This window comes from Melozone crissalis, unplaced genomic scaffold (genome assembly GCF_028551555.1).
Source record: "Melozone crissalis strain CALT ecotype California unplaced genomic scaffold, PUWL_Pcris_2 ptg000068l_1, whole genome shotgun sequence".
NCBI classification, from domain to species: Eukaryota; Metazoa; Chordata; class Aves; order Passeriformes; family Passerellidae; genus Melozone; species Melozone crissalis.
The window spans coordinates 11,307,397-11,333,071 of record NW_026535846.1 but is presented as its reverse complement, the minus strand read 5'-3'; the positions used below and the strand labels follow the sequence as shown (position 1 = coordinate 11,333,071).

The 25,675-nt window shown below is 37.5% G+C and overlaps 1 protein-coding gene across 1 annotated transcript in view; it reads right to left on the bottom strand.

Annotated features, from left to right (window-relative positions):
* The window catches only part of AMMECR1 (AMMECR nuclear protein 1), a 95,969-nt gene extending 73,235 nt beyond the window's left edge, over positions 1 to 22,734 (bottom strand). The window contains exon 1 of the mRNA XM_054289740.1: positions 22,563 to 22,734. Within this exon, the coding sequence (XP_054145715.1) occupies positions 22,563 to 22,734 (172 nt within the window). The remainder of the gene's footprint in view (positions 1 to 22,562) is intronic.
* Positions 22,735 to 25,675: the final 2,941 nt, after the last annotated feature.

Genomic DNA, 25,675 nt, shown 5'->3' with positions numbered 1-25,675 from the left:
ATGCATACCAACTGTCTAGGTAAAGACAACAACAAATATACAAACACAGCTGTGGAAACTAGTGGAATCAGGAAGACAGAATTCTGTTATCAGATATCTTGAAGTAGAGAGAACTGCAGCCTCACAAAATGTTCTTCATAGCTCAATGGAAATTTTCCATTTCTATTTGAAGGAGCATTTATTCTTTGGATAATATGGCTTCGGTTAATAGCAGCATGTGTTTCATTCGTCCTTTGCTGCAGTAAAGTATCAGACTTTAACATTTCTTACTACAAGAAACCCTGAATGTACTTCTATGCTCTGCTAACTTTAGCAGATTCTTTCCTGTTGGTTGATGACAGTGCTGTGCCTCATGGAGTCAAGTGTCCCAAATGAACTCTGCATGAAAAACAAACTCTTCAGCAGTACCAACAGAATCAGAATGCTTGTGCAATTAGGTCAATGCAATTTAGGAGTGATGTAGCTCTCCTTTATGACTGCAGCTGTTTAGCACTATTGCTCACCTTGTTCTAAAGCCGCAGTGATTTCAGTAAAGTCACTTGTTACAAGTAGCAGATTAAAATTAATGTTTTAATTAAAAAGTGCAGGTTATTATACTTGAAAAGAGCTGTAAGTTATTATAGTAAACACAGAATTATTTGCAGAAATATATTTCTCAGTGATGTGACGCTACTCTGAAGGATTGCCCTTCTTAAACAAAATAATCAGAATTATAAGTATCTGGGGGAAATTATATCCTGACAGACACAATCTAATTGCTTTTGAATCTGAGGTAAAATTTGCACTGACTGTAGTAGAAGTCAGATTGTTGTTAAGTGGGCCAAAAGATCATTTATGTTTCCCCATTATGTTTCCTACAATCTAATTAGAAGACAAATCAACCAGAACAAGGAAACAATGAGCCAAAATTTGGCTCCATCAGTAAGCAGGAGTGATATAATCCTTGCCTTATTAGTATCAATTCTTTTAATAGGCTCTGGAACAGGTGAGGGATTTAAAAGGGTACTTAAAATAGCACATTTAGGCTGTTTGGCTCCATGTGCACTTCTGCAGGAGTAGTAATTGTTGGTTTAAGCAGTTCTACCTCAGCTAATTGTTCTCTTTCCTGCCCCACCCATTCTGATGTGTTCATGCAGCTGTTTGTGCAGATGTGAGCCAGAAGATCAAGTATAAAAACACTCTTTTCCATCAATTATTTTTCAGCCAAATCAATTCTCGAGTCTGGTTTATCAGAGGGCAACGCAAAAATCTGTGTTGATCTCTTGGAGTGGCTACACAAAATTGAGAATTAATGGCTTTGGGCAGCTGAAGCAGTGCCTGTTAAAAATTAGAAGATGCAGCCTAAAGCAGCATTTCACATATTTATGGGGAAACTGTCAGAAATCACAGAAATACTTGAATTTTAAATAATAGGTAAAGAAAACCAGTCGAGGAAAGATAAAGGCCCTTGAATGGGAAGGAAATTCATTTATGCTTGGGACTGTAGAAAAGTCAGAGCCAAACAATGAAGGAAAGGGAAATAGAAAGTCCTCTTTTCAAAATATAGAATATTCCACTTTCTGAGAACTGAAGGAAATATTATACTACAAATAATTCTGTAAAAAAAAATCCCTTCGAAAATTGAGCTATATAAACAGCTAGTATGTCTATGGAGTTGTTAGTTACTATTCTAGAGAAAAGTCTGTACATACATCTTCCAAAATTAAATCTTATCTATTTTCCCATCCTAATGAGCTTTTTTTTGGGTGGGCCTGCCATAAAACTGGAAGATTTACATGCTAAAAATTCCTTTGGTCTGAAGAGTTTCCACCCATTGTAGAGCCAGTCTAGGCAACTCTTCCTTTGCTCTGCAGCCTACAAGGCATCAAGGGTGTAGCTGGAAAGAAAGTGGGTTTGCTTGTATTACTTTCTCACATTATTCCCAAACTGGTCTGTCACACTCTTGAGGCTCATGTGAGTTTTCCTCAGTATATTCTGCTTAGACAGAATAGTTTCTGTTCTTCACTTACACTCAGTGCCTCAGCTGTCCCCAGGAGAAATTAGATGCAGCCCTGAATCTAGGCCAGAAAGTGTGCACAAAATCTAACAAAGCTAATGAAAGTTAACTTGCACATGTCTGAGAACAGCAATTGTTCCTACCATTTAGAGGCCATATCCTGCTATTGTTCCATATATCAAACCCCTATTGAAGTTTATTCTAAAAAATCTTGTACAAAAAATCATCTCCGGACGTGATAACAGCCAGCAGACAAAAGGTCCTCACATGTATTTTTACTGGAATTCTGGTCCTGTGTCATATTTTGGACTATGTTATAATTTTACTGTACTGTGAATCCAATCTGTATTATTTTAAAATTCACATTGTTTTACAGGCATTTTTCACTCCAATGTGAATTTAGAGTTTGGTCCTGTTAAAACCATCTGAGCTTGCACTGTAAAACTGGGCATTAGTTTGGGCATTAAAAAAATCCACAGCAAAACAAACAAACACCCCACCAAATAAACCCTCCAAAACAAACAAGTAAAGCAAACAATAACCATGCATTCTAAAATGTTATTTGTCAAAGTAAATAATCTAGGACTGAACAGTTTCTGAACTAGAGATAAAAGCATTAAGTGTGTCAATGGAGTCAGAAAAATTATTTAATTAAAAACCTAAAGTTCAAAGCAGTTGTAATAAATGGAAGGTGAGACTAGTAGAAGCTTTTTAATGGAATTCTTTTCAACTAATTCTATGAGCTGCAATGTTCCTCAAATATTATGTTAATACCATATCCTATCCTTCTCAATGTATTTTTCCATTGTACAGTGATAAAAGGAGATGTAGCTTATGTAGCTGTATTCTCAATATGAATTCACCATGGCTGCATTGAGGTCAGTGAAGCTACAGTGATTTATGCTAGCTGATACATTAATAATAAGCCTTAGGATATATTTTTTGACATGGCTGTTTGTAGTTAGTCTCCTTCACAAAATGTTTGCCACTGCTGTGGAGAACCTTTTGTATTAATAGCATTTCTCAGTTCTGAAGAGTGAGAGCTTTAAGAGTTGTAAGTCAATTAGAACAATATCAGTGTCTGTTTATCCAGTGCAGTTATACAGACACCACCGATGAACCTCAGCAACAGTCAACTAGGGCACAACAATTGAGGTGTATTAGGAAAAAATATAATCATTAATTTCCAAGTGTATGAGTGGATTAGGAATATAAAATGCATGGTGATGGTATGCTAAGAATTAAAATCTGATCAGGATTCCACAATTACAAGCCTGCTTATTCCTTTAGCCATCCCAAGGGGCCAGCACTTGATTTTGTATCTCATGTAAAAATACCAATATGAAACTTTCCTATAAATTAAGTTAATGCAAGGAGCAGCAATTTCAGAAAAGGGGTGAATGTTAACAATAGCAATTTATTATTAATTATGTTAATTGATGAGGATGACAGAAATGCTCCAGTGTAAGGAAGCCAACAGGCATAAATTCTGATCTTCCTTTTGATATGAGACTATGTTGGACTTCCTTTTTCAGGTGCTATTTTAATTTTCTCATGAAATGATTTGATTTCTTCTGGCTGCTGCTTTTGCTATCTTTTTGCACATGTTATCTAGCTTTTGGTGTTAAGGAATTCCCCCTCCATTCCTCTAATGTCCAGTTCTTAGCTCAGGTTCATGCTCCCTTGCTCTGGTATTTTACACAGTTCAGATAGCATTGAAGCTGTCATCTCTCTGTTCCTTTCAAAGAAATGAGATATACTGTTCTTTCCTCCAGAGACTGAAGAACTTTTTTCTTTAATCTTTGTGAGCAGTGAAAACTCAGCAAATCCTTCTGCTGCCCTTTATCATTCTCAGTTCTATAAAAGAATCTCTGATTCTTAAGATGGTCAAGGACTGCTTCCACTGTTCCAGGTGGAAACATCTAGTCACTTGATATTGGATGGGTTTAGTTTCTTCTAGTATAATATTTTAGCTGTTGTTTTGAAAGTGTGTTCATTAGCAGACTATTGCAGCTTCTAAAAATATGCAAGCAGGACACTCAAGTATTTTTCCATCTTTGTTATTGTAATACATTACTATTTCTCAACTGTATTTTTTTTCTTTTCTCCCTAGAATATCAGCATTTTTTTATACTGAATGCCTAAATTACTTACCCTTATACCTTCAAGTTCTGATCTGTACATGTCACCCTGAATGATATGTTGATCCTCCTTTCTGTGACTGGTTTGATAAAATCACCACTTATGTCACTTTGTTGCACTTCTCTCTTTTTCTGTGCAAAGTAAAAACTGACAAATGCCAGTGTTTTGCCATAAAGGTGCTGGTCCTTCAGCACTATGAACTGCTAAAACCACTGAATATATTGTCTTAAAAGAGACTTGCTGTAAATGGAGTGTTAGTTAAGAGCAGCTGTTACCCTCTGTGGCAAAAAGCCAGCAGGGCTCTGGAAAAGCCCTTGTCATTGCAGTTGTTCCTTTCCTCACTGGCACCACCAGTGTGGCTGAGGCTCACCCTCACCCCTATCTGCTTTTACTTATTCAGCCCTGCAAATTCTTCTTTTCTTTCAAGTGGGTAGGAAAAGCCAAACAACTCATGAGCACCAAATCCTAGCTCTGGTATCTTTATGGAGGGGACTTGCAATCCTGAACCCCAACTTCTGCAAGTTTCTGAATAAAATTGGATCTGTTGGAACTGGTGGAATTCAGTGCCTGACTTATTCATAGTTACATTTTCATTAGTTTTATTGCTTTCTTTCTGTAGAATTCATGTTCTCCAATATATTTTCTCATTCTTTCTGTTACAATAGTCAGTTTTCCTTTCAGACATGTATAAATCAAATTACTCCAGCGAGGTAAATAGAATTTCACTGTTACAGAATGGTGAGTTCAAACCCAGGCCTTTTAAACTGGCAGGTCCCCTTGTAAATTGATGAATGATTTCTCAGTTTCTAGGTCTCCTGAGCTATCCTCTGTTTTCAAGGAAAGTGATATTTTCCTGGATCAATAGCCATCCCCACTAAACTTTATGTCTTCCCATTTTTCTTATCTCCCACATTTGTATTCTCACTCTAGGGAAGGGCCTTCAGGCTGCCTGCTGGTGGTGATAATTTCTGTCATAGTTGTTTAATGTATAAAATAAACATATTGCATTAATTTTGAGTAAAAAGCAGCTGGTAAACATGCAAGCTTCAAAAGTGTTACCTCTCTTTCCATTCACTAATTCTGATATTCCTTTTTCACACTATCCATATAACTCAGTCTGCCATTACAGCAAGTAGAAGTAGACCTTTTCTTTTTTAACATGATCATTATTTAAATGAAGTAAAACATATTTTAGAAAATTAATACAAATACTATTTCTTAAACTATGAAGGAGGTCATAGCATTCAGGAAACACTGTTGCTTATTATGTTTCCTGCTAAATATTATAAAAGGTGAAGTTACAGTTTTCAACATCTAGAAATATCTGTGATAATCAAGACATGTCTGAGCTTTGATTTGCATGTTTGTTTTTCTCAGTGGTTTCTTCATAGTTAATATTCTAATAATCTATTGACTGCCATAGATTGCACAATAATAACATATTTTGATTTAAATACCGTACATATGATTTGAGGAAACTAATATTTCCATTCCTAATACCAAAAAACATATCCTTGTTACTTCAAGTGGAAAAAAAGAGAACATCTCTCATTGTGTATTTTCAAGTAAATGTATAAGTTTTTTGATCTACAGGCTCCAATTATAAATGAGATTCTGGGTTTATTACCATCTCCCTTGAAACTGCATCTCAATAATAATTCACTTGTTTTGATTAGCATTTCTGAAGAGCATTTCAAGATTGGAAGTATCCCTGTGACACAGTTGTGGAGACTGATCTGACTAGCACAGCATGTCAGATCTAAGGCACTGAAATATTTCAGGGCTATCTGTACATGGGGTAGGTCTTTCCAACTAATGCTCCATTTACATTAGGGATATAGAAGAAATTTGAAAATAATTTAATAAAAAATCCTATGTGTTTAACTCTTAAAAAAATCACATAAGAATTTGAGTTCTCTGTTTTTCTATTGCTTACTTTGTGGTTGTTTTCACAGGTCAAAGTCCAGCTGTCCAGTGTCATCACATTCAGATTCTGCCATGACCTGTAAGTCTCTCACCTCTAAATTTTCTATTGCAATAGAAAAGCTGCCTGTAAACTGCTGTGGAATACTGAAATATGTCTTTCAGTGAACTATCATTAAACAATATATGTTGGATGTGGCTTGTCTTGTTATGCTAAATCCATGTAGTTCAGACATGCACACTTATGGTATAATACATCTGCTTTTTAAAATACCAGCTTATGATAATCTCATTCATTGCATTTTAAATGGAAGGCTCACAGCTTATCAAATCTACTTCTTTTTCTAGAGGTACCCTTACTCTAAAACTAGTTCTCTTTCTAGTTAAATCAGAATGAAAGTTATCAAAGGAAAATATTACATTTGCCCTTTGATGAACAATTACCAAGCATTACATGCTCAAAGTAAAAAATGGATAACATTTTATTTTATGAGTCCACTAACTAATAGTGAATTAGAATAAAACTCCCATGGGAACACATTTGACATTCACATGAATAACAAATGAGTTCATTATGATCCCCTGCTTATAAAAAAATGGGAAATGAATTCATAATTATTAAGCATTTAAAAGTAACATTCCCCCAAAAGATAAAACCTTGTATTAACCCAGCTGTGGTTCAGCTGCAGGGCTTTAAAGAACCTGAAATGAAGTGGTACCAGAAATTATTTGGTCATTTGCCACATTGTTTAACTGCTTGGTTGCCAAAATAATGAAGATTTGAAAGCTAGTTAATGCCTTTGAATTAATTCTGAAAGTTTGAGATTAATCTTGCTTCCAAAGCAGAGAATACAGATTAGATACATGGTGCATGAAAGGATTATGCTGGGTCTATGTATAAAGAGGAGGATTACAGCACATATGGCTACTGACATGTACTCATGTTGTAAGTGCCTGTGGGCATCTCATTTGAAATATGTATTAGAGTTGAATTTTGTTGGGGTTTTTTGTTGATATATATGTGGTTTTATATATGATAAATACCATTCAGGACAGTTATTTTGCTAGAAGTGACATTCTCAAATACTTGCCAGGCTGTCACATTAGCATACAGCTCACAGCCAGTCAGGAAACATGAATGGAACCTCTGCTCTGCCCTGTGATGACACTAATAGCACAGGGTCCAAAAGGTTGCCTTGTCTGCCAGGCAGAGAGGGAAATAAGAGATTCTGAGGACAAAGTCAAGAGAACAGCATAGAGAACTTGCAGGGGAAGAGAAGGGGATAAGTAAAATCCTTTTCTTTGTACTCCCTGCACCAAGGACATAAACAGAAAAGGATAAGAAGTAGACCAAGTTAAGGCTGTTCTAAGTGCTGTCAGCACCAAGGAGATGCAAAATTCTTGTGCCCCCAAATTTTACATAGATCTAAATAACATTGATGGAGTGAAGAAGATAGTTATCATCTGTATAAATATTGACCCCATGGGTAGCCCTCCTTGGTTATCCAAGGAGTAGAGAAACAATGCCATATGAGACATATTAACATCATGGCTATAATGCCATATTCCTTTTCCCACTATAGAGGTAAGGAGATGTATGAAAGACCTTGTGTACATGCAGATTTTAAAGTAACATTGCTCCCACATTTTCCCAAGCTCCCTTCTCCTTAGCAACAGCCAAGTCTCTAACACAATTGTGTTGCCATTGACTATGTTGTCATGCTGATCAGGAGGGGAAAAAAGCCACATCAGATGTGCTCATATTTTATTTTGCTCAGAGGTCTGAAGCTGCAGTCTGCCATTGGGTGGATTCCATGAGACACCTAGGCTGTGGGATTGAGAAAAAGTGCTGTAAAACCAAAAAGTGCAGAGCAGGGAGGAAGTAGGGAAGGAAGGGTCTCAGGATTGTGGAGGGTGAGGGACATGCTGCAGAGTCATGAAAATGGTCATGAAGATTAGAAATTTATTAACCGTAACAGAATTCTGTAAGATAATAATGTACTTTCCTAGTCCAATTATTTAGTTGTTACTACTGGGAAAAATTAATCAAAATATCAGAAAAACCATTTGTACTATACTAAGCTCATGGAAGAATGTGGGCAATTATTTGAGAAACTGTTAAATGAAGATAAAATTATGTCCTTCTGCTTTGGAACAAGAATTACCAGATGAGCTTTAGAAATTGCATCACTGCCAATGGAAGAATATTATTTATGCACTGCTGAATTACATTTCTTTTCATTTTAAAAGTCTTGGTTCTGTCTGATTTAACTTCTGATTTGATCTGTGTGGATAGAGTTTGGATGTATGTCCAGACAATAGGGCTGAGCTGATGCTTCAGAGGGACGTGAGAAATACCCAACCTAAATCAAATAGATAAAAACAAAATGTGTATCAGAGAAACTAATTGTGCATCAGGGAGACTGACTCCTTCCTGAGCCCAGTGAACTGCTGGGTGAAGAATGTGCTTTGATTAGGATTATTGCCTTAATGCAGACCTTCAATTCTTATGGGCCTCATGAGGGCAATGCAGGAAAGCTGTTCTGTGATGGATGAAGTGAGGGGTATGAACTCTTGTATTCATACAGTCACATCATACATGAGCCTACATTTCAAGGAATTGGGAGATAATTAAGGAGATAAGCCATGACTGCTAATTATGCTACGTACAGCTCTTTTTCCTTGATAGATAAATCCAAGTTTGGACATTTGTTTGAAGGTTTTTTGTTTGGTGGGTTTGTTCTGGCTTTTTTCCAAGATGATACATTATGAATCTATTGCTTATAAAACTTTTAAAGTTTCTATTTTAAAACATTTGCCTTCTGTCAGAAAGATAGTTATTTGTTTATACAGCCTTTAATATTATAATGTATATATGGTTGTCAATATTTGAGGTAATCATTATTATAAACAAGGGCACAATAAGAGAAATGCTGTGATAGTTCTCCAAATGATGAAAAGGGAAAGTGTATGTACTTTTTATTTATAAAAGTCAGATTATATTATCTTACTGTAGCCACTTTAAAGGTAAGACAGTTTGCTTTCAAAATGTTGGATAAATCACACAAGTCACTATCACGTCATGACTTCTCCGACCATATGCTCCCTCACAAGGCCACTGCTGGTCCTCATCCAACATCAGTGTGCAAAAAATTGGCATGACATACCTTATCAGGTAGGTTTCTGTTCATTACCACCACATTTGGTTGCATATAAGCTATTCCAATGTTTGCTTGTAATTTGTTAGGTGAAACAGAGTGGCCTGTTGCACCACCCTTCTGTGGAAAAAGGGAATTCGTTAAATTTGTAGAAAGCTGTAAAATTAGACACTTCTTTCAACATCAGAGAACTGGGGTCACTAGGATTCCTTTTGGAAAATTAAGAAAGGAAAGGTAGAAAGAGTTGGTTCTTGGAACGGGTGAGTCCTGACTAAGATAGTCAGAGGAACAGCCATCTCTGAGAAGAAAGGGAAAATCCATACAAGGTTATTTTTTAAAGGAAACAGGTACAGTTGTGAGGAGATATGAATAATTTATAAAGATTAAAGTCTAGGCTTCCGAATGTACTTACAATAAGACAAGTCTTAATCTGAATCCCCTCAATTTGTGGTATGGTATCTTGCAGCAGATAGCAAAACATGCTTGTTCTAAATTTTATGAAACAATAATTATAGTAAGTAAATGTAATTGGCAGTGGTTGAAATACTAGTAACACACTGCATTTCAAACATTTCTTTAAACTGACCTCAGCCTGTTATTCTACTGCTAGAGACAAACCTCACTCAAATTGCATTTTTCTACTGCTGGAATGTTCTAGAGACAAACCTCACTCAAATTGCATTTTTCTACTGCTGGAATGTTCTGACATTTCATTTTGGTACCAAAATTAGGTGTAATTCCTAATAATTTATTCACCAGAATATTTGCTATTATCAGCTTTGTTTATGTCAGATGGAGATTAAAAAATAGTTCTGTTACTTGCAAACTGCTGTGCAAATTTCATCTGCTTTATTAGATGTCATTATGTCGTAATAATTGCATGAGATTCTTCTCATCGCAGAAAAAATTACCAAATATAATATGGGACTTATATGAATTTTTGGATTTTAATTGACAGAACCTTATTTATATCTATTATATCTGTAATATACTATAAGCTTTCTGTTCCACTTTCAAGTAATGTTGACATAAACCTTCATGCCCAGAAAGGAATAAAGCTTGTGAGTGTAATATATATACATTCTGTATATTTAGCAGAAAACATGTAAGGAATTTTAAAATTTATTTTTAATTTTGCAATACCCCATGCAGTGCTTTTGGCTGCTCTGATTCATAATGTTGAGAACTCAGAGACAAGTTTATTAGGAAAACACATATATCCACTGCATCTCTACTCTGTATTAAGTAGTGTAAGATCACTTCTTAGCTCTTGTGAAGATGTGCTGTTTGACATTTTAAAGAGATTGAAGTATGTGAGTAGCTCTAAGCTATTCCTTTTAGATACTGTTTTGATAATTGTCTTTTTCTTTATGACATAGCTCGCTGATCCTCAGTTTTATTTGTTTCAAAGGATGGGGGGATGTCTCTTAAAATGCGCTATTTCTACTTAAAAAAAGGAAAATAAAAAAAAAGATAAATAATTGCACATCATAAAGTTCAAGCTACTTGCTGGCCTCTGGATGGAACTCCTTCCTTGTGCACAGCATTGCCCTTTTTCAGTGCTTGGAAATGTACAATACACTATTTGTAGCCACAACAGAAAAGATACAAAGAATCCAATTAGTTTCTTTCCCTGTGTAATTTAGGAGTTACATTCATTAGGTGATTAAAATTCAGATAGATCCATAATTACATTTATTAACATACAAATTCATTTACATTTCTTATTTATGACCTTGCACATTGCTGCTTGATCACCAGTGGTAGAAGAAAATGTAGTTATATGTTAGTTTATAATGAATTTGTTCTTGCTGGTAAGCACTGGAAATGTGATGCAATGTTTTAATTTCAAACACTGCAAGAGAATTTTAAATCCAAGTAATTTATTTATTATAGCAAGCCTCCTGGAAATTTTTACTTTCATTTTTTAGTCCAAAAACTAGAATTTATTTATTCAAAATTTTTACTGATTTTCCTTCCCTACACATGAAAATTAAATGCAGAGATTTAGTGTTTTAGATCATGTGCTTTCAGACAACTGCATACATGCATCTATCTACATGTTAAAAACTCAGTAAATATGCTGCCTTTTTCAGAGAAAAAAAATCTTAAGGAAGTAGACATTTCTCCTCCAGAGGTAATTTCACAGCTGTGGGGGTTTGCTTTGTTTTCCTAATGATATTCTGCAGGGATACTTGGTTGGAGTTCTATGCAAGGATTTCTGCAATCAATGGAAAGGTCATGCACTTTGAACTGAGGTCTCAGGCATGGAAGAATCTATTCACTTGTGTGTCAGAGCCAGACCAGAAAAAGGAAGGAAGGAGAAGGGTCTCTGGTGTCCATGGTTCAAATCACCTGCTCTCAGCACAGATTAGAGATGTGACTGAAGAACAGGGTTTGGGATCCATCATAACCATCCCATTTTTCCCTCATCAGTATGCCAGGACATGAGTGCAGTGGTAGGTGCAGGAGCCAAACCCAAGAGTGTCCAGAGCTGCTGTGACAATCTGAGGGTTCAGTGTGGTTTGCAGTGCCCAGGTGCTGTGACATTGTGTGAGTGCAGACTGGTTTGCAGGGCCCAGGTGCTGTGACAATCTGAGGGTGCAGACTGGTTTGCAGTGCCCAGGTGCTGTGACAATCTGAGGGTGCAGACTGGTTTGCAGTGCCCAGGTGCTGTGACAATGTGTGGGTGCAGTGTGGCTTGCAGTGCCCAGGTGCTGTGACAATGTGTGGGTGCAGTGTGGCTTGCAGTGCCCAGCTGCTATGACAATCTGAGGGTGCAGACTGGTTTGCAGTGCCCAGGTGCTGTGACAATGTGCAGGTTCAGACTGGTTTGCAGTGCCCAGGTGCTGTGACACTCGGAGGGTGCAGACTGGTTTGCAGTGCCCGGGTGCTGCAGAGGGCTCCTCTGAGCAGGGAGCAGCCCTGGCAGCTCGGCAGGGGAAGCCCTTCCCGCAGGGCCGTGCCAAGGGCTCGCAAGGGCACAGCTCCGCCTGCTGCTGAGCTGGCTTGGCTTCCTAGCGCTGCCAGAGTGTGGTACAGGCCATGCTGCATGGCTGTGCCTCTGCAGGCTTTGCTGCATAACTTCTAGCTGACTGGAGAGATAAAAATAATCCCTGACATAAATCAACTTCATTCTGCCTCAGGACATAATTTAAATACCTTCTCCTGGGTGTTCTTCTCTTTTTATAAAAGCAGCAAGTTCACTCTCCAGCCTTCACACTCTAATTCTAGAAAACATTTCACAAGGGCTCACCACAGTGAAGGTAGAGCTACTGCTGCATGAGGATACAAGGAATATCAGCTAGGGACACAGTGGTGGGAAATGGAAAGGTGTTTTAGAAAGGCTCTTGAGTATTTCCTTTCCCAAGATTCTAGGGCCAAAATGATGCTTGATTATTCATGCCTTTATAAATAGAGGTAAATGCTGCTTAAATTTATGAATAGAGGTGGACAAAAACTTTGAATTATTTTTAAATTTTAAATTAGAATAACAGATGTTTGAAAAGACTGGGATCATTTTTGAGATTAGGTTGAGATAAAATTATTTAAACTGAAATATAGAAAAAATATGAAACATTTTCTTAGTTTTTAAAGGAAATAACATGCTGAAAATAAAGTTTTTCATCTTTTGAAATGAAAATACCATTTTCCACTTCCAAGTTAATATAAATTGAATAGTAAAATATGTGTATTTTTAAAAAAAGTCACAAAACATTTTATTTTTAATTAGATGTAATATTTCAGATTTACCTCAAATGGAAATTACTGGGTTTTTGTTTAAAAAAAAAAGGAAAGTATTTTGTGCGTTCTGTATAAACTGAGTTTTGTGCTTCCTTTTCGCTGCCTTTTCATTTTGTTATTGAACTGGAAGAAACTTCACTTGCTCAATTCTGTTTATGAAATCTTCACGAGACACTGTCCTGGGAGTTTTCAGGTGACCTGTGTGTTTTCAGGTGACTGTCAGTGTATGAGGGTGTAGCTCCTCCCTGTACTGTGCCAGTGCTGGACCTTGTGCCTTGCTGCCTGCTCTGCCTGTGCTGTACTCTGAATCCTTGGGACAAAAATACAGTGGGTAGGGATCTATGATTTCAGCAGGCTATTCATGAAAAGCAGGATCTCTTAATTCTAGTGTGATTGCGGGATACCTGCATGAGGCATCATTAGCTCAGCATATACTGAGTAAAAGAGACCTGGTCATAGATCTTTCCCTTCTACTTTGTGTTCCTATTCTTTTCTTTCCTGTTCCTTGTTCTCTTGTCAGCCACCAGTTCAATTCAAATAGATATGATGTTCAAAATTTTCATCTAAATTTACAGAGCAGGTGATGAGAACTCCAGATGCCCTATCAGACTCTCGTTTTCTCAGGCAGGTCTGGGCAATTCAAAGGCAGAATCTTCTGATCTGTGGTTCTTCTCCCATTGACTCTCTATGGCTGACTTGGGTGAATGCTTAAGGATTTCAGAAGCTGTTTTGCTCAATCATTGTCACTCTAACAGTGTCAACCTCTGGAAGCTCAGAAAGCTGCTGCAGTCTTCCAAAAAAGCTTATCAGACCTTTCCTAGGAGAAGTAAAGCAGATGATGAAATCAAGTGTCTCCATTCACAACATCACTTGAGCATGTAAATGACCACAGATTGGGTATGGGATTCCTATCTCTTATAGGTAGTTGTTTGGATGTTTGGTTTTTGTTTTGCTTTTAATGTCTTTCAGAGAAAAGCTATTAGGGTTGGTCTAGTAGCTAAAATCTTCAGCATGGAGATGACATTATGGTTAGTGAAAAGCTTCTACTAAGAACTTCTGTAGTCAAAACAGCTAATAAGAGTTTGCAATCTGAAGAGACAAAAGTGAGCAAAAAGAGAGAGAGTGCTGTCAGTGCAGTTTTACAGATGGAGAAGGGGACAAACCTTGATTCAGAAAAGTATGGAGGCAGATCCTGATTTTTAGCATTACCAAATGTGTACATTTCAACATACTCTGTTTGATCCTGGAAATGCTTTATGCCTACGCATTTCTAATTTTAACTGTTCTGATTTTTTTTACTATCAAAGAGAGGGGCTTTTATAGTTTCTCTTCAAACTGATTTTTTAAATATGCTGGAGCATCTCTATTCTCAGCACAGATTTTCAGTATATTTTCAGCAGTTTTTGTATAGATGTGTGGGCTCCCCTTCCCCTTTCCTCTCCCCCTCGCCCCCCCCACCCCAATTTTAGTGCAACTGCATCCAGCAGAGAGAGAAGCAGGAAAGGACAGATTTACATACATTGACTGGCAGTGCTGACTTTTCAATACAAAATAGCAGGGTTATTGTACTGCATCAAAGTAAGAGTCTTAGCCTGGAAGGGATGTTGCATTGACATTGAACTGAAAATATAGGCACAGTGTAATGGATCCTAAAATTGGCTGGACTGTTTCTGGATGCCTGTGTTCAGTATCCATATAAAATCCCTGTGCACAACATAAGCAGACTAATGAGGTGAGACCTTTTCTTAGTAGTATAATCTTTAAGACAAGTTCTAGCAGTCAAGCAGGAAATCAGAAAAATAAATGGTACATTCAAGCTACTTGTCTTTGTCCAGGGCCCTGGTAATAGTTTGAATTGAATGATAGAGCACGTGAAGAGGTTTATTCCTCACAAATGCCTTGACACACTCTAGTGGCAAAAGCTCGCAGTGCCATTTAGACAATGGAGCCCAGTTCATTTCTTTCCTTTTTGATGTGAAGCAAGTTACCCTGGATGAAAATTTAGTTGATCAATATTGAAAGTAACCTGGCAGCTCAGAAACTGCCATTCAAGTCCTGTGCTTTTATAAAACTTACGTTTCTTCTTTATATTTTATATATAAAATACTGAATCAGGAATTTTGCTTGCTTGACATTTGTACAGAGTTTTGAGCAACACACTCTGACCTGAGTCATTGAGGCATGGCCATGATATTTATGCAATATGTGGAAGTCAGTAAACAGCACCTATCCCAAGTCCTCAACACTTATCTTTTAATAGTAATGGATACAGATGTTGGGCAACCTCATCTTTTAATCAACCATCATTAAATGCTAAATCAATAACCACATTAAAAATGTATTTCTAGATAAGCTTTAAAACCAGTGGTTTTAAAGTGGTTTTGCTGATTGAACTTATCATAAATGATTCACTGTTTTGTCTTATGAGAAGACATAATGGACCACTTGGCTGCCTCAGTTCTCTCTTCATTTTTACTTCAGGCTATGCTGTGGCAAAATCCCTCTGGTAATACAGTGAAGAATTTAAATATATACTTTAAAATCACAGTCCAACCTATGGTGAAGTGTTTTCTCCAGAATCAAGAATTTTCTGTGGCAATAATTTTGGGTTGACTGTGAGCTAGTACTGATCCTCTGGCCTCATTGCTGATACCATTTGAGCTGAAGGAGGATGGAATATCTGTCTGTGTTTTACTGCAATTTACACACTAACATGACTCAAGTAGTTCATTTAGCACAACTCAAAATTTCCCTTCCTCACCAAGATTTGCTGTTTTGAAACTCTCAAATAGCTGTGTCACAATGAAAACAAAAATCCCATTTTCCACAAAACAAGAACATAGAAACATCTCTTTCTGGTTTAATGTTTGAATTTCTCATTGCTGCTTAAACAATACAAGATGTGTATCTACATGTATCTGCTTGTTCATTAATTCTCATTATTGTCTATTTCAATGATTCCTTCTTTCTTCCTTGGGTGTTACTTTTTTGTTATCTGGACATAAAAGAGCCACATAGATATTTTAGACTGGCTCTTGCTGCTGTGCCTCTGAAGTTTGTTAATTTTTTCTTAATAATTTTTTTCTTTATATGGGAAAGTTATTCTAGTAAAAATAAACATAAATGTACTATCTAAATGAAGGCCATTATATAAAAATATGCCTTTCCCACTCTCTGGAGGTTCTTGCTTTGGATTTAAAAGTGAGTACTTTTTAGGCTGGTACAACTCAATCATAAATATTGGGAAGATGCTGACTAAAAATTAGAGCTGGAGTGAACAAGTAAATCTGTCATTGAAGTCAAAGGGAATACTGCCAATTTACACTGGGAATGAATTAGACCTTGGTTTTTTTGCATCCTCATTTGACCTGTTGTCCTCAAATAGCATTGTCAGACTAGATCTATCATAAATTTCTAGTTATGTCATATTAATTATGTCATTATTAGTGATTAGATCAGCTTTAGAGGTTTTTTTATTCTTTGTGCTGTTGCCAAGTTCCATGAGGACACGAGCTATGAATTAGGTTGGAGTTCTGAATTCTTTTTTCTTGTGGAATGGACAAGGTACTTCCAAGACCAGGAACCTATCGTGCATACAGATTTATCTACATATATTTGGGCAATACATTATTTTTTTCACACTGCTCTGTAGGGATATAATTGGCCATGGAATGGCATTTACCATTCTCTGGTAGCTGTGCTATCATGAGATCCATGCTCCTGGTTAGCAGAGCTGAAAGGGACTGACTTTGGGAACACTTCACTGCTTGCTCAGTACAGCAACACTGGTCAGTGTATGCCTTGTGCATCCTAGATTATGAGTATTCCTTTATGTAAGACCCCTTTTTGATCTCAACCCTAATCCAACCAGAATTAACCAAGTCATAAGAAAAAACAAGACAGCAACGGATGAGTGAGCATCCAAGAACACCACCTTGAAAGATACAATTGCTTGTATCTAATGAGACATCAGTTGTTCACTGGATGTCTGGGCTTTGTAAAGATGCAGCATCCACTGAAGCAATAATCAGTGGTGAACTTTTCAACTTTTGATAATTAATGCATTTGCTTTGTCCGTTTTTGCATTTTAAAGTAATGCCAGATGACTCTGTAATTCAGTTTTGCATCTAGGTTAGACTCCCTTACAAACAAATGAACATCTGAGTATTGCATGTCAGTGCCTTAAAAGTCCCCTCAGGGGCTGCCTTGGTAGAAGGATTTTTTTCTTTCCTTGAGACACAAAGGATTAGAACTGCAGCAGAGAAGATATTTTCTACAGAAAATTTGATTAGTTTCAATGGACAACAAGCAAAAAAATTAACTAAGCATATAACTAACTTGATTAGCTGTGGGCAAGTCATCTCAGCCACATGGAGGATTTCTGTCTTCTGGTGCAGTCAAATGAATATGACTCTCTTGCACTCAGAAACAGTTTAGATTAAAAAAAAAAACACCAGATCTTTTGACTGCCAGTGTAATAAAGGAGTTTGGTTGATATATTCTTCCATCTGTTATGCCCAGACCATACTTGCAGTGTACATTTTACTAGCTGTGTATTCTGCTATTTCTTTGCATGGTGTGAAATTAGGCTTCCTTCTTTCTTCCCTCTCCCCTGGACAGTAAAGAACTTTATATAAAGCCTCACATAAAGGTGTTTTGGGCTGTGAGATGACAAGCTGTCTTATGTGGCTGTGGTTCCATTCTTTTAGTTCAAGGAGGTTTTCATTTGGAAGTGTTAAATAGTTCTTCTTTCTGTTTATTTAAACACTTTGTTATCTTTATGAAAAAGGTGAGTTTATGGTAAAATTCAGGGAAATATATTATAAAAGTGCAGAAGAGAAGCCAGTGTATTTCAATTTAGAAATTCTGTCAAGTGACTCATTTATTTGACCCATGACTCTGCAAAGTCACTAGACAGACAAATGCATTATGCAGATAGAGAACTGGAGACAGAGGTTATGTGATGCCCAAGGCCATGCAGTGAGTCAAAGCTGAGCCAGGGCGAAGTTCCCATTTTAGTGTGTCTATTAATAACACCAGCACAGACAAACTACATTAAAGAACTAAAACTGGGGGCTATGTGATGTCAGCATGCTCTGCAAGACTGAGATATTGTTTGTTTCCATCTATCTCTAAAATGATGAAATTATTAGACATAAATATGATTGGATCAATATCTTATCTGAAGGCTTTCTTATACTTAAGGATAGTAGTCTCTTTCCTCCCTCCTGACTGAGACCTTTTGTTTTTATTTGCCAAACATAAAACTTTCAAATTTTGAGTACTGACAGGTTAATACTGTGTCTGGCCTCAAAAAAGACAGTCATAACATAAAAGATTTAGGGATCAATGTGAGGCAGGGTAATGAGAGCCAAATTTTACTTGCATTTTCTATCCTTGATAGAAGTAGTATTTATATTTAGTAGACCATTCCTGCATGGATATATCATATTCTTTGAGTTTTTTATATTTTATCTAGCTTTAGATAAAGTTAGTGGCTTCAGTTACCAACAGGACATGGCAGAGGAAAATATGTTGCATAATAAGTTGTGTAAGTTGGATTTAGGAGCTGCTGTATATCATTAGTATCTGCCAGTGACTTGCCTTAGTGACTTGGACTTTCAATTATAAATATAACTTCTGTGTGCCTTTGCTAGTGATTCTCTTTCTTATGATTGCTAGCTTGATCATTATATGTAGTAAAACAAAAGTCAATCAAGCGTCAGCAAGATTATAGAAATATCCATGAGAACTGACTAAAGGGTTGACATATTTGATGGGGACAGCTAAGGAATCCATTGCAGCTATGTTTAATTGAAGCCAATGTCTAGAAATGCCAAAAGGTGGTATCAGGGATTATATTTAACTTGCAGCCTAGAAAGCATTATCATGGAAATTCGTGTAACATTAATTACAATGGTCAAATCAACTTGGTTTTCAAAAAATAGAGGAAAAACTTAACCTGGAAGTTAATTTTTGGTTCTTATTTACACTGAAAATACATTCAAAGTACCCTAATCTATGCAGTCTCATAACAGATTTCCAAGATTCTTCAGAATTTCAACAGCTGCCAAGATTGCTCCATTCATTCTTCTTTAAGTGCTAGTTTTATTTGAGTATCTGAAAGAGGCTGATGTTACTGCATTTGTTATCTTAATCTTTGTACAGAGAGAGAAGCGATGTCAAAAGGAGCAACATTGCTAAAGTAAGTTATGGCACCTATCCATTCATCACACCCTGAGACTGATTTGTATCTTACTTAAATTAACATGTATGGCAGTGACCTAGAAACAGTCCAGGAGCAATTATAATGTTGCAGCAACTTGCAGAAACAGACATTGCTTTTGGTAGTTGATCATTTTTCATCATAAAAACATGATAATTAGGTTTCTTGCTCCCATCTCACTGCTTCATTGTATTCTCCAAATTCTAATTGCTATGTTTGATTTATATCTGTTTGTTCTTGGGCCAACATTTTCATACATCTTAAATAATTAATCTCCATGATGATGTCTTTACCAATAGCTTTCATACTCCTGCCTCATTGTTATGATACACATTGATCTTTCTGTGTTGTGAGTGACAGAAACTATCTGATGTTTTAATTAGGGACTGACCCATACTTATAGGATGCCATCAGTGCTGTACTGTCTCTAGTATCTCTATCTTTAATGGTGTACTTTAATATGGTTTTGTCTTTTTCTTGGCTGCTTTACACTCAGAGTGTTAGGTGGAAGCAGCTGCACTTCTGTTTGTCTCCCTGTCTCTTTGCACAGTCCTCCAGGATGTCTCCATTCATTCCTCTGCTACTTCCACCCTGCTGTCCAGGCCCTGTAGCCTCTCTCTGAGCCTTCCCAAGCAGCCCTTATTACCCTGGTGCTTCTCTAACTCTTATTAGGCTCAGGTTTAGGTTGAAGTGAGATCCAGAAGTGGGCCAAGGCCTACTCCAGCTGTGGGATGATGTGGGAAGAAATGAAGATGGGAGGATTCAAGAGAAACAGGCTGCAGGGCATTCTCATCCTGCTGTTGCCATCTGGGAGAGGGCTGGGGAGTGCTGGTGCTGCCAGGACTCAAGAGCTCCAAGAAGACAATGCCCAGCTGCAAGGGCTGCCCAAGCAAGGGCTTCCTGCCTCCTCACATGCAGGTCTGCAGCCTCTCACCTCAGCTGCCCCTTGGCTGCTTATTCCTGCCTCCAATGAGACCTTCATTTCCTACTACATTTTGTCTTATTACTGCAATTCTGTGTTATTCCTCCTCTAAACCGATGCTGCCTCCCAACATACACCAGCACACCACTAAATTTGTCAGTTTTTTGTTGCAGAGCCCTGCTCTGTATGACTATTAAAATTCAGACCCAGTCCTTGAGGAACTTTTACTATTCACTCTTTGTTGATGATTCCTCTTTCAATGCAGTCCCTCAACTGGATTTAATAGAATTAATTTGGTGCAAAGTGACAGACAGGAAAAATTAAACTGTCCCTTCAATTTTAATGAAGGGCTCAGCCATCTGATCAGATTGTTGCAGTGTAGTAAGTTACTGCATGTCAGTGGGGCCATTGAAATGATGGGTGCTTTTAGTCTAGCCAATTGCAGAGTAGTACAGGACCAAGTAACCTTTTCTATACTGATTTTTAAGCTCAAATTATAGTGTAAACTTGAAAAAACCAAGCAAGCTGAATGGAATATAACTGGCCAATTACCATGGCTGTGTTGATGTACAGTATCGTGTTGCAGCTTTAGTGTGTCTGAAAATGTCACTAAAATTAGAGGGACCCACTTCTGTGATATTCTGAGGAATAACCAAGTTTTGACTCATATTCTGACTCTAAAACAAGTGTTTCTTTACATCATGGGTTCCACTTCAGCCTTTGCTGTTATTGATATCCATTAGTCTTTTTTATGTTCTGGTTTCTAGGCAAGGATCATCAAGTGCGAGTTATGCAGTGCTGCTGCTGAATTATAAATTAGTTCATTTATAGAGTAAAGTAATTTTTAGTATCTTGTGTGTGCCTGATTTGGTATATATGCATGCCAAAAAACGAGTGTATTAACATAGTAAGAGTGTATGCTCAGTGGGGAAGGTCTGGAGAGTTGCTAATCTTTATGGTCCATATTTCTCCTCTAACAAAGACAAGGTTTTAAATTTCCAGAGAATTCCTGTACGCAACTGTTTGTTTTCAAAAGAAACAGTTATGTGTCATCTGTTTTTTCATTATTCAGATTATTTCCTTTCTGCACATCTTGTGATAACAAGCATTGTCTTTTTAATAATAATTTTTATCAGTGGCACAATTTAGGACAGCATTTTCTAAAATGAGTCCCAACGAGCACCACTTGAATGGTTGTCTGTACAGGTATAATTCCTGTATTGGGTTTATCTCACTGAATTCCCAAAAGATTCAATTCTGCACAGACCTGTCCTGTTGGTGAAACTTCCTTCACCTGACTTCTGTTTGTGCTGAGAGCAACATTGGGTTTTTGAGAGAGAAATGCGTGATCTAGCTTTACATGTGTGCTCTGTAACTTGCCTAATGACATAACAATTTCTCTGTTAACAGTAAATAATTGAGTACTTTGCTAACTTTTACTAAGACACATCCATCTTTCCTCCTGTGGTCTCTGAGAAATGTGCTGAATCTCAAGATTTCAAGCAACCTGAGTACTAACATTTGGGATTTGGTATAAAATTGAACTGAAGATTAAAGAATTGATACCTATTTATCATTCAGCTAGTTTAGTATCAGGGATTTCAGTGAAACTGAGGCAGACTCACAAGCTGCATGAGAGACCCAGGCTCAGGTGTCAGCCTTATGTTCAAAGCAACATTGATAATATAATAGAAATTGCCTCAAAATTGTTAAGAGACTTTTAGAAATAAAAATACCACCTTCAGAGCCTGATCCTGAATCTACTAAATCCAAAGTACATTAATAGATTGAAATTCCACCATTCTTGCAAGGGTTACTTGGTGCATTTCTGTGAGCAAATAAAATAACTGCATGATAAAATTGAGTCATTTTTAGTAAAGCTCTGGCTGCTGCATTGGTTTTATGCTGTCAATTCCTTTGTAGTGTTAGTGTACTGCTCCAGCAGCCTCAAGGTGTTAAAGCAGAGCCAGAGCACAAGACAGGAAGGCAGTGTATAAAGCTGTAAATCATCAGGAGCAGGGCTTTTTTATAACATTTCCATCTACCATACATAAAACCATTCCCTGATTTGAATAATTTGCTGAGCTAAGTACCAAAATTAACAATATACCTTCAACAGGGAAGATCAGGCAATAAAATATCCACAGTTTCAATCAGGATTGCAAATCACAGATGTCCAAAAGATAGTAAAATGTAAAGAAAAATCCCAAACCCCTAGAACTGATCAAAATTAGTGTCAGTCATTGATTTCTAAAACACACAAAGAGACGGTGAGTATAAATGTGTTACTTACAAGTGCTGAGGATTTTAGGGAATGAAAATGGAGCCCGGGAGCTGGAGACTGCCTGCCATGCCAGCAGTGTTGATTTGGAAGCGATGGACACAAATAAACATTCAGCAAAGCTTAAAAAGCTGCAATGCAAGGCTAGCCAAAAGTGTCCATGTCCTTACCGTGCTGTGGCTGGCAGGCAATCCGTGTCTGGGAGCCTTCAGTCCCTCTAATCAGGCTCCAGGGATTTTGTTTGCAAGAAAGGTTGTCCTTTAAGTGATGAGTGCAGGAAAACAGAGAAATAAAGAGAAATGAGCAAATTGTACAAGGCAAATAGCTGCAGGTCTTTAGCATGCTCCCTGCGTTTTCCTAAGCTGCATCTGCAGTAGAGAAAATATCCCAAAAATAGCTCAGGCTGCCAATGACTTGCTGAAACCTGAGAAAGAATTGCTGAATTTAAAGATCTGGGTTGCTGTGGGTGTATGATTAAAGTGAGAAATTGCTGGCAGGAAGAACCTGGGATGAAACCACATGCTTAAGGAGTAACTTGTGAGTTCACTGATATCAGAACATGAGCTGACCTCTGATTTCCCCCTCCTCCACCCAATGCCAGTTAACCCTTAAGAGTTCAGAGTGGAAAAAAGTTCTTCAATATCAGATGGGAAAGGAAATATGATCCAAAAAAACCTTCTTTCACCTGTAATGTATTGACAATATTTTGTAACAGTGCCCTATTTCCAAAATTTCATAGCAGTAAGGGAAGCTGAGGTTTTGCAGATCTCTGACTTCTGGAAAGCTCAGGCTGGTGTAGGGTATAAGCTAAATACTCACTTAAAGTTGTTTGTGGTTCCACAGGGTGAAAGGGATTTCAGATAAAGTTTTGAGGGATGAATGGATGGATGGATGGATGGATGGATGGATGGATGGATGGATGGATGGAGGCAGGAAGGCAAACACAACATTTAGGAATTTTTCTGCAAACAGTGACTTAAGGACAAAATGTCAAGATTTGCCAGAGTATTTGGCACAGTCTTGGAGGAGACAATGGCATCTCTATATGGTGCCCAGAACAAATTGCAGTAGCTACTCCAGGTTGTTCTGGTCTGTAAGTGCTCCCTGTGGATCCCTTGTGCTTACACAGGTCGCTAGAGCATAATGTGCTTTATCCCAGTCCTCAGCTTTCTCCCTGGCACTTTTAATGGTACTTCCTTGATTTAGAAGAGAACAAGAAGCAGTTGGCAGAATGTGGGGTACATTGGCTTGACATCAGTTAAGTTTCCCAAGCAGTGCCAAAAGTAACCCTCAGTAACCTACTTAGGCCAGTATTAAAGCTGCCAGAGCATGGAGTAGGAGCTAGTCCCCAGCTTTCTTTGTGCTGACACTGAAAAGGGAAAAGGTTTCAGTACTGTAACTGGGTTAGATTCGAGCCTCATGGGACTGGATTATGAGAAGCTACTTCTTTGGAAAGCAATTGTGCATCTGAGTTAAGAGCTGAATATCGCCATTAATTCAGGATGTGCTTTTGGTTTAACATCAGTTTTTTGATATGTGCAAAAGAATAACGGACTCATAGGGAGAACAAAATATTTACTATGCTTCAAACATAATGGTGTGTAATCACTTCATCATCATGGTAGGACTGTCTGCTGGATGCAATGAAGCTGTACTTAAGAGTGTCTGAGCACTTTATCTTGAAGATGCCATGAATATGTGAATGTATTTCATATATACTGATAGCTGTAGTTTCACACACATAATGACATTCTCTGGGGCTGAGGAGATAAGCATTTGTCTTGTGACAATAAATGGCCATTTAAGTTGCACATGTACAAGGGCAGCTGAGAATGCCCCACTATGAAGGTTCCTTTTGTAGGTGTTTTGGGGAAAAAGGCCCATTATCAGGTCTTTTCATCTGTCCTCAGTTCTAACTGATCCAATCATAAATGTTCTCCTAGAAACTAGAAGAGGAGACAATCCCTGAAGCAGGCTGGTCATTTCATCTGTATAAATACAGATGAATTACCCCAGCAGGGCCTTTCTAAAGTACTTCTGCTGACCAAAAGGAAAAGTAGAATATCATAAACTATGGCCTTAATAATTATGACTCATGTTGCAGCATTCACTCTCAGACAACAGGCAGGAAGCACTTACACACATCTAGTGTAAATTTATAAATATATCACATAAATTTCATGGTGAGTGCAGGAAGTCTGATTACTAATCTCCCAAAAACTTCTAATGCAAACTTCTGTTCCCATATTTGAAGCAGCAAGTGATAATAAAAAAGACTTTGTAGGCATCTTTATAATAAAATAATGAAACCTAAATCCAGTAGTAATGATGACTAGTAGGTAACTTATCAGGCATGGTGGTGCTAGTGATATATCAGCATGAGGCAATATTAGTGTCTCGTGTGTTAGCAGATGAATGAACTATGCATTAAAAAATGAAATTCTTTTCCCCCCTGATGATGAGGTAATTAATTCAAATGCTTTGTCTTTTCTTGTTATGAAGAGGTTGCTAATGCAACACAATAACACAACAAACACAAGAAAGCAGTGCTACATCTCGAACAATTGGAAACTTAGTATTCAAAGTCATTCTCTCTCTGTTATTGTGAATTTTATTAACTCTGAGAGTCTAGATCATAAATTACATGTATGTGCTAATGCATAGTTTTGTATTTTTGACTTAAATATAGCATAGGACAAAGTGAAAAGAAAGGAGTGTGACAGAATTCTGAGCAGAGACCAGATGGATGGTTTGGCATGGAAACAAAGGTATTAGCATACATTCATTGTCCTTATGACCGTAATGCTAACGTTTCTTATCCAATAGATGCATGGAGAAAATACACCTAAGCATGATGCTTTAGGTCATGATTCCTCTAAATTATCTAAATGTGCTCCTGAGAGTTAAATGTTTGAATGTTCTTGTTCTTTTCTTCATCTCAGTCGCTTTAATACCATATGAGTTCAGTTTTGCCTGAACACCTAGTGTAAACTTTTGTGGCTTTTGTCTTTCATTTCCCTGGAAAGAAGTGGCAAAGTACCTGGAACTGGTGCTGTCCTACCAGGACTGATTTATCTGTGTGCCTACCCTGACTCTAGTGTGATCCATAAATCATCTCTGGTTGTGTCTGTCTGCACATCAGGGTTTGGATTGGAGCATCCAGGAATGTGTGAGAGTCTTTGCCTGTAAGTGCTGGTTGATGTGTAGAAAGAAATTCTTGTTTCCACCAGTGCAGTTGAGTCACCAGACTGGTGTGGGTGTAAATGGGAATTCCATTACAGGA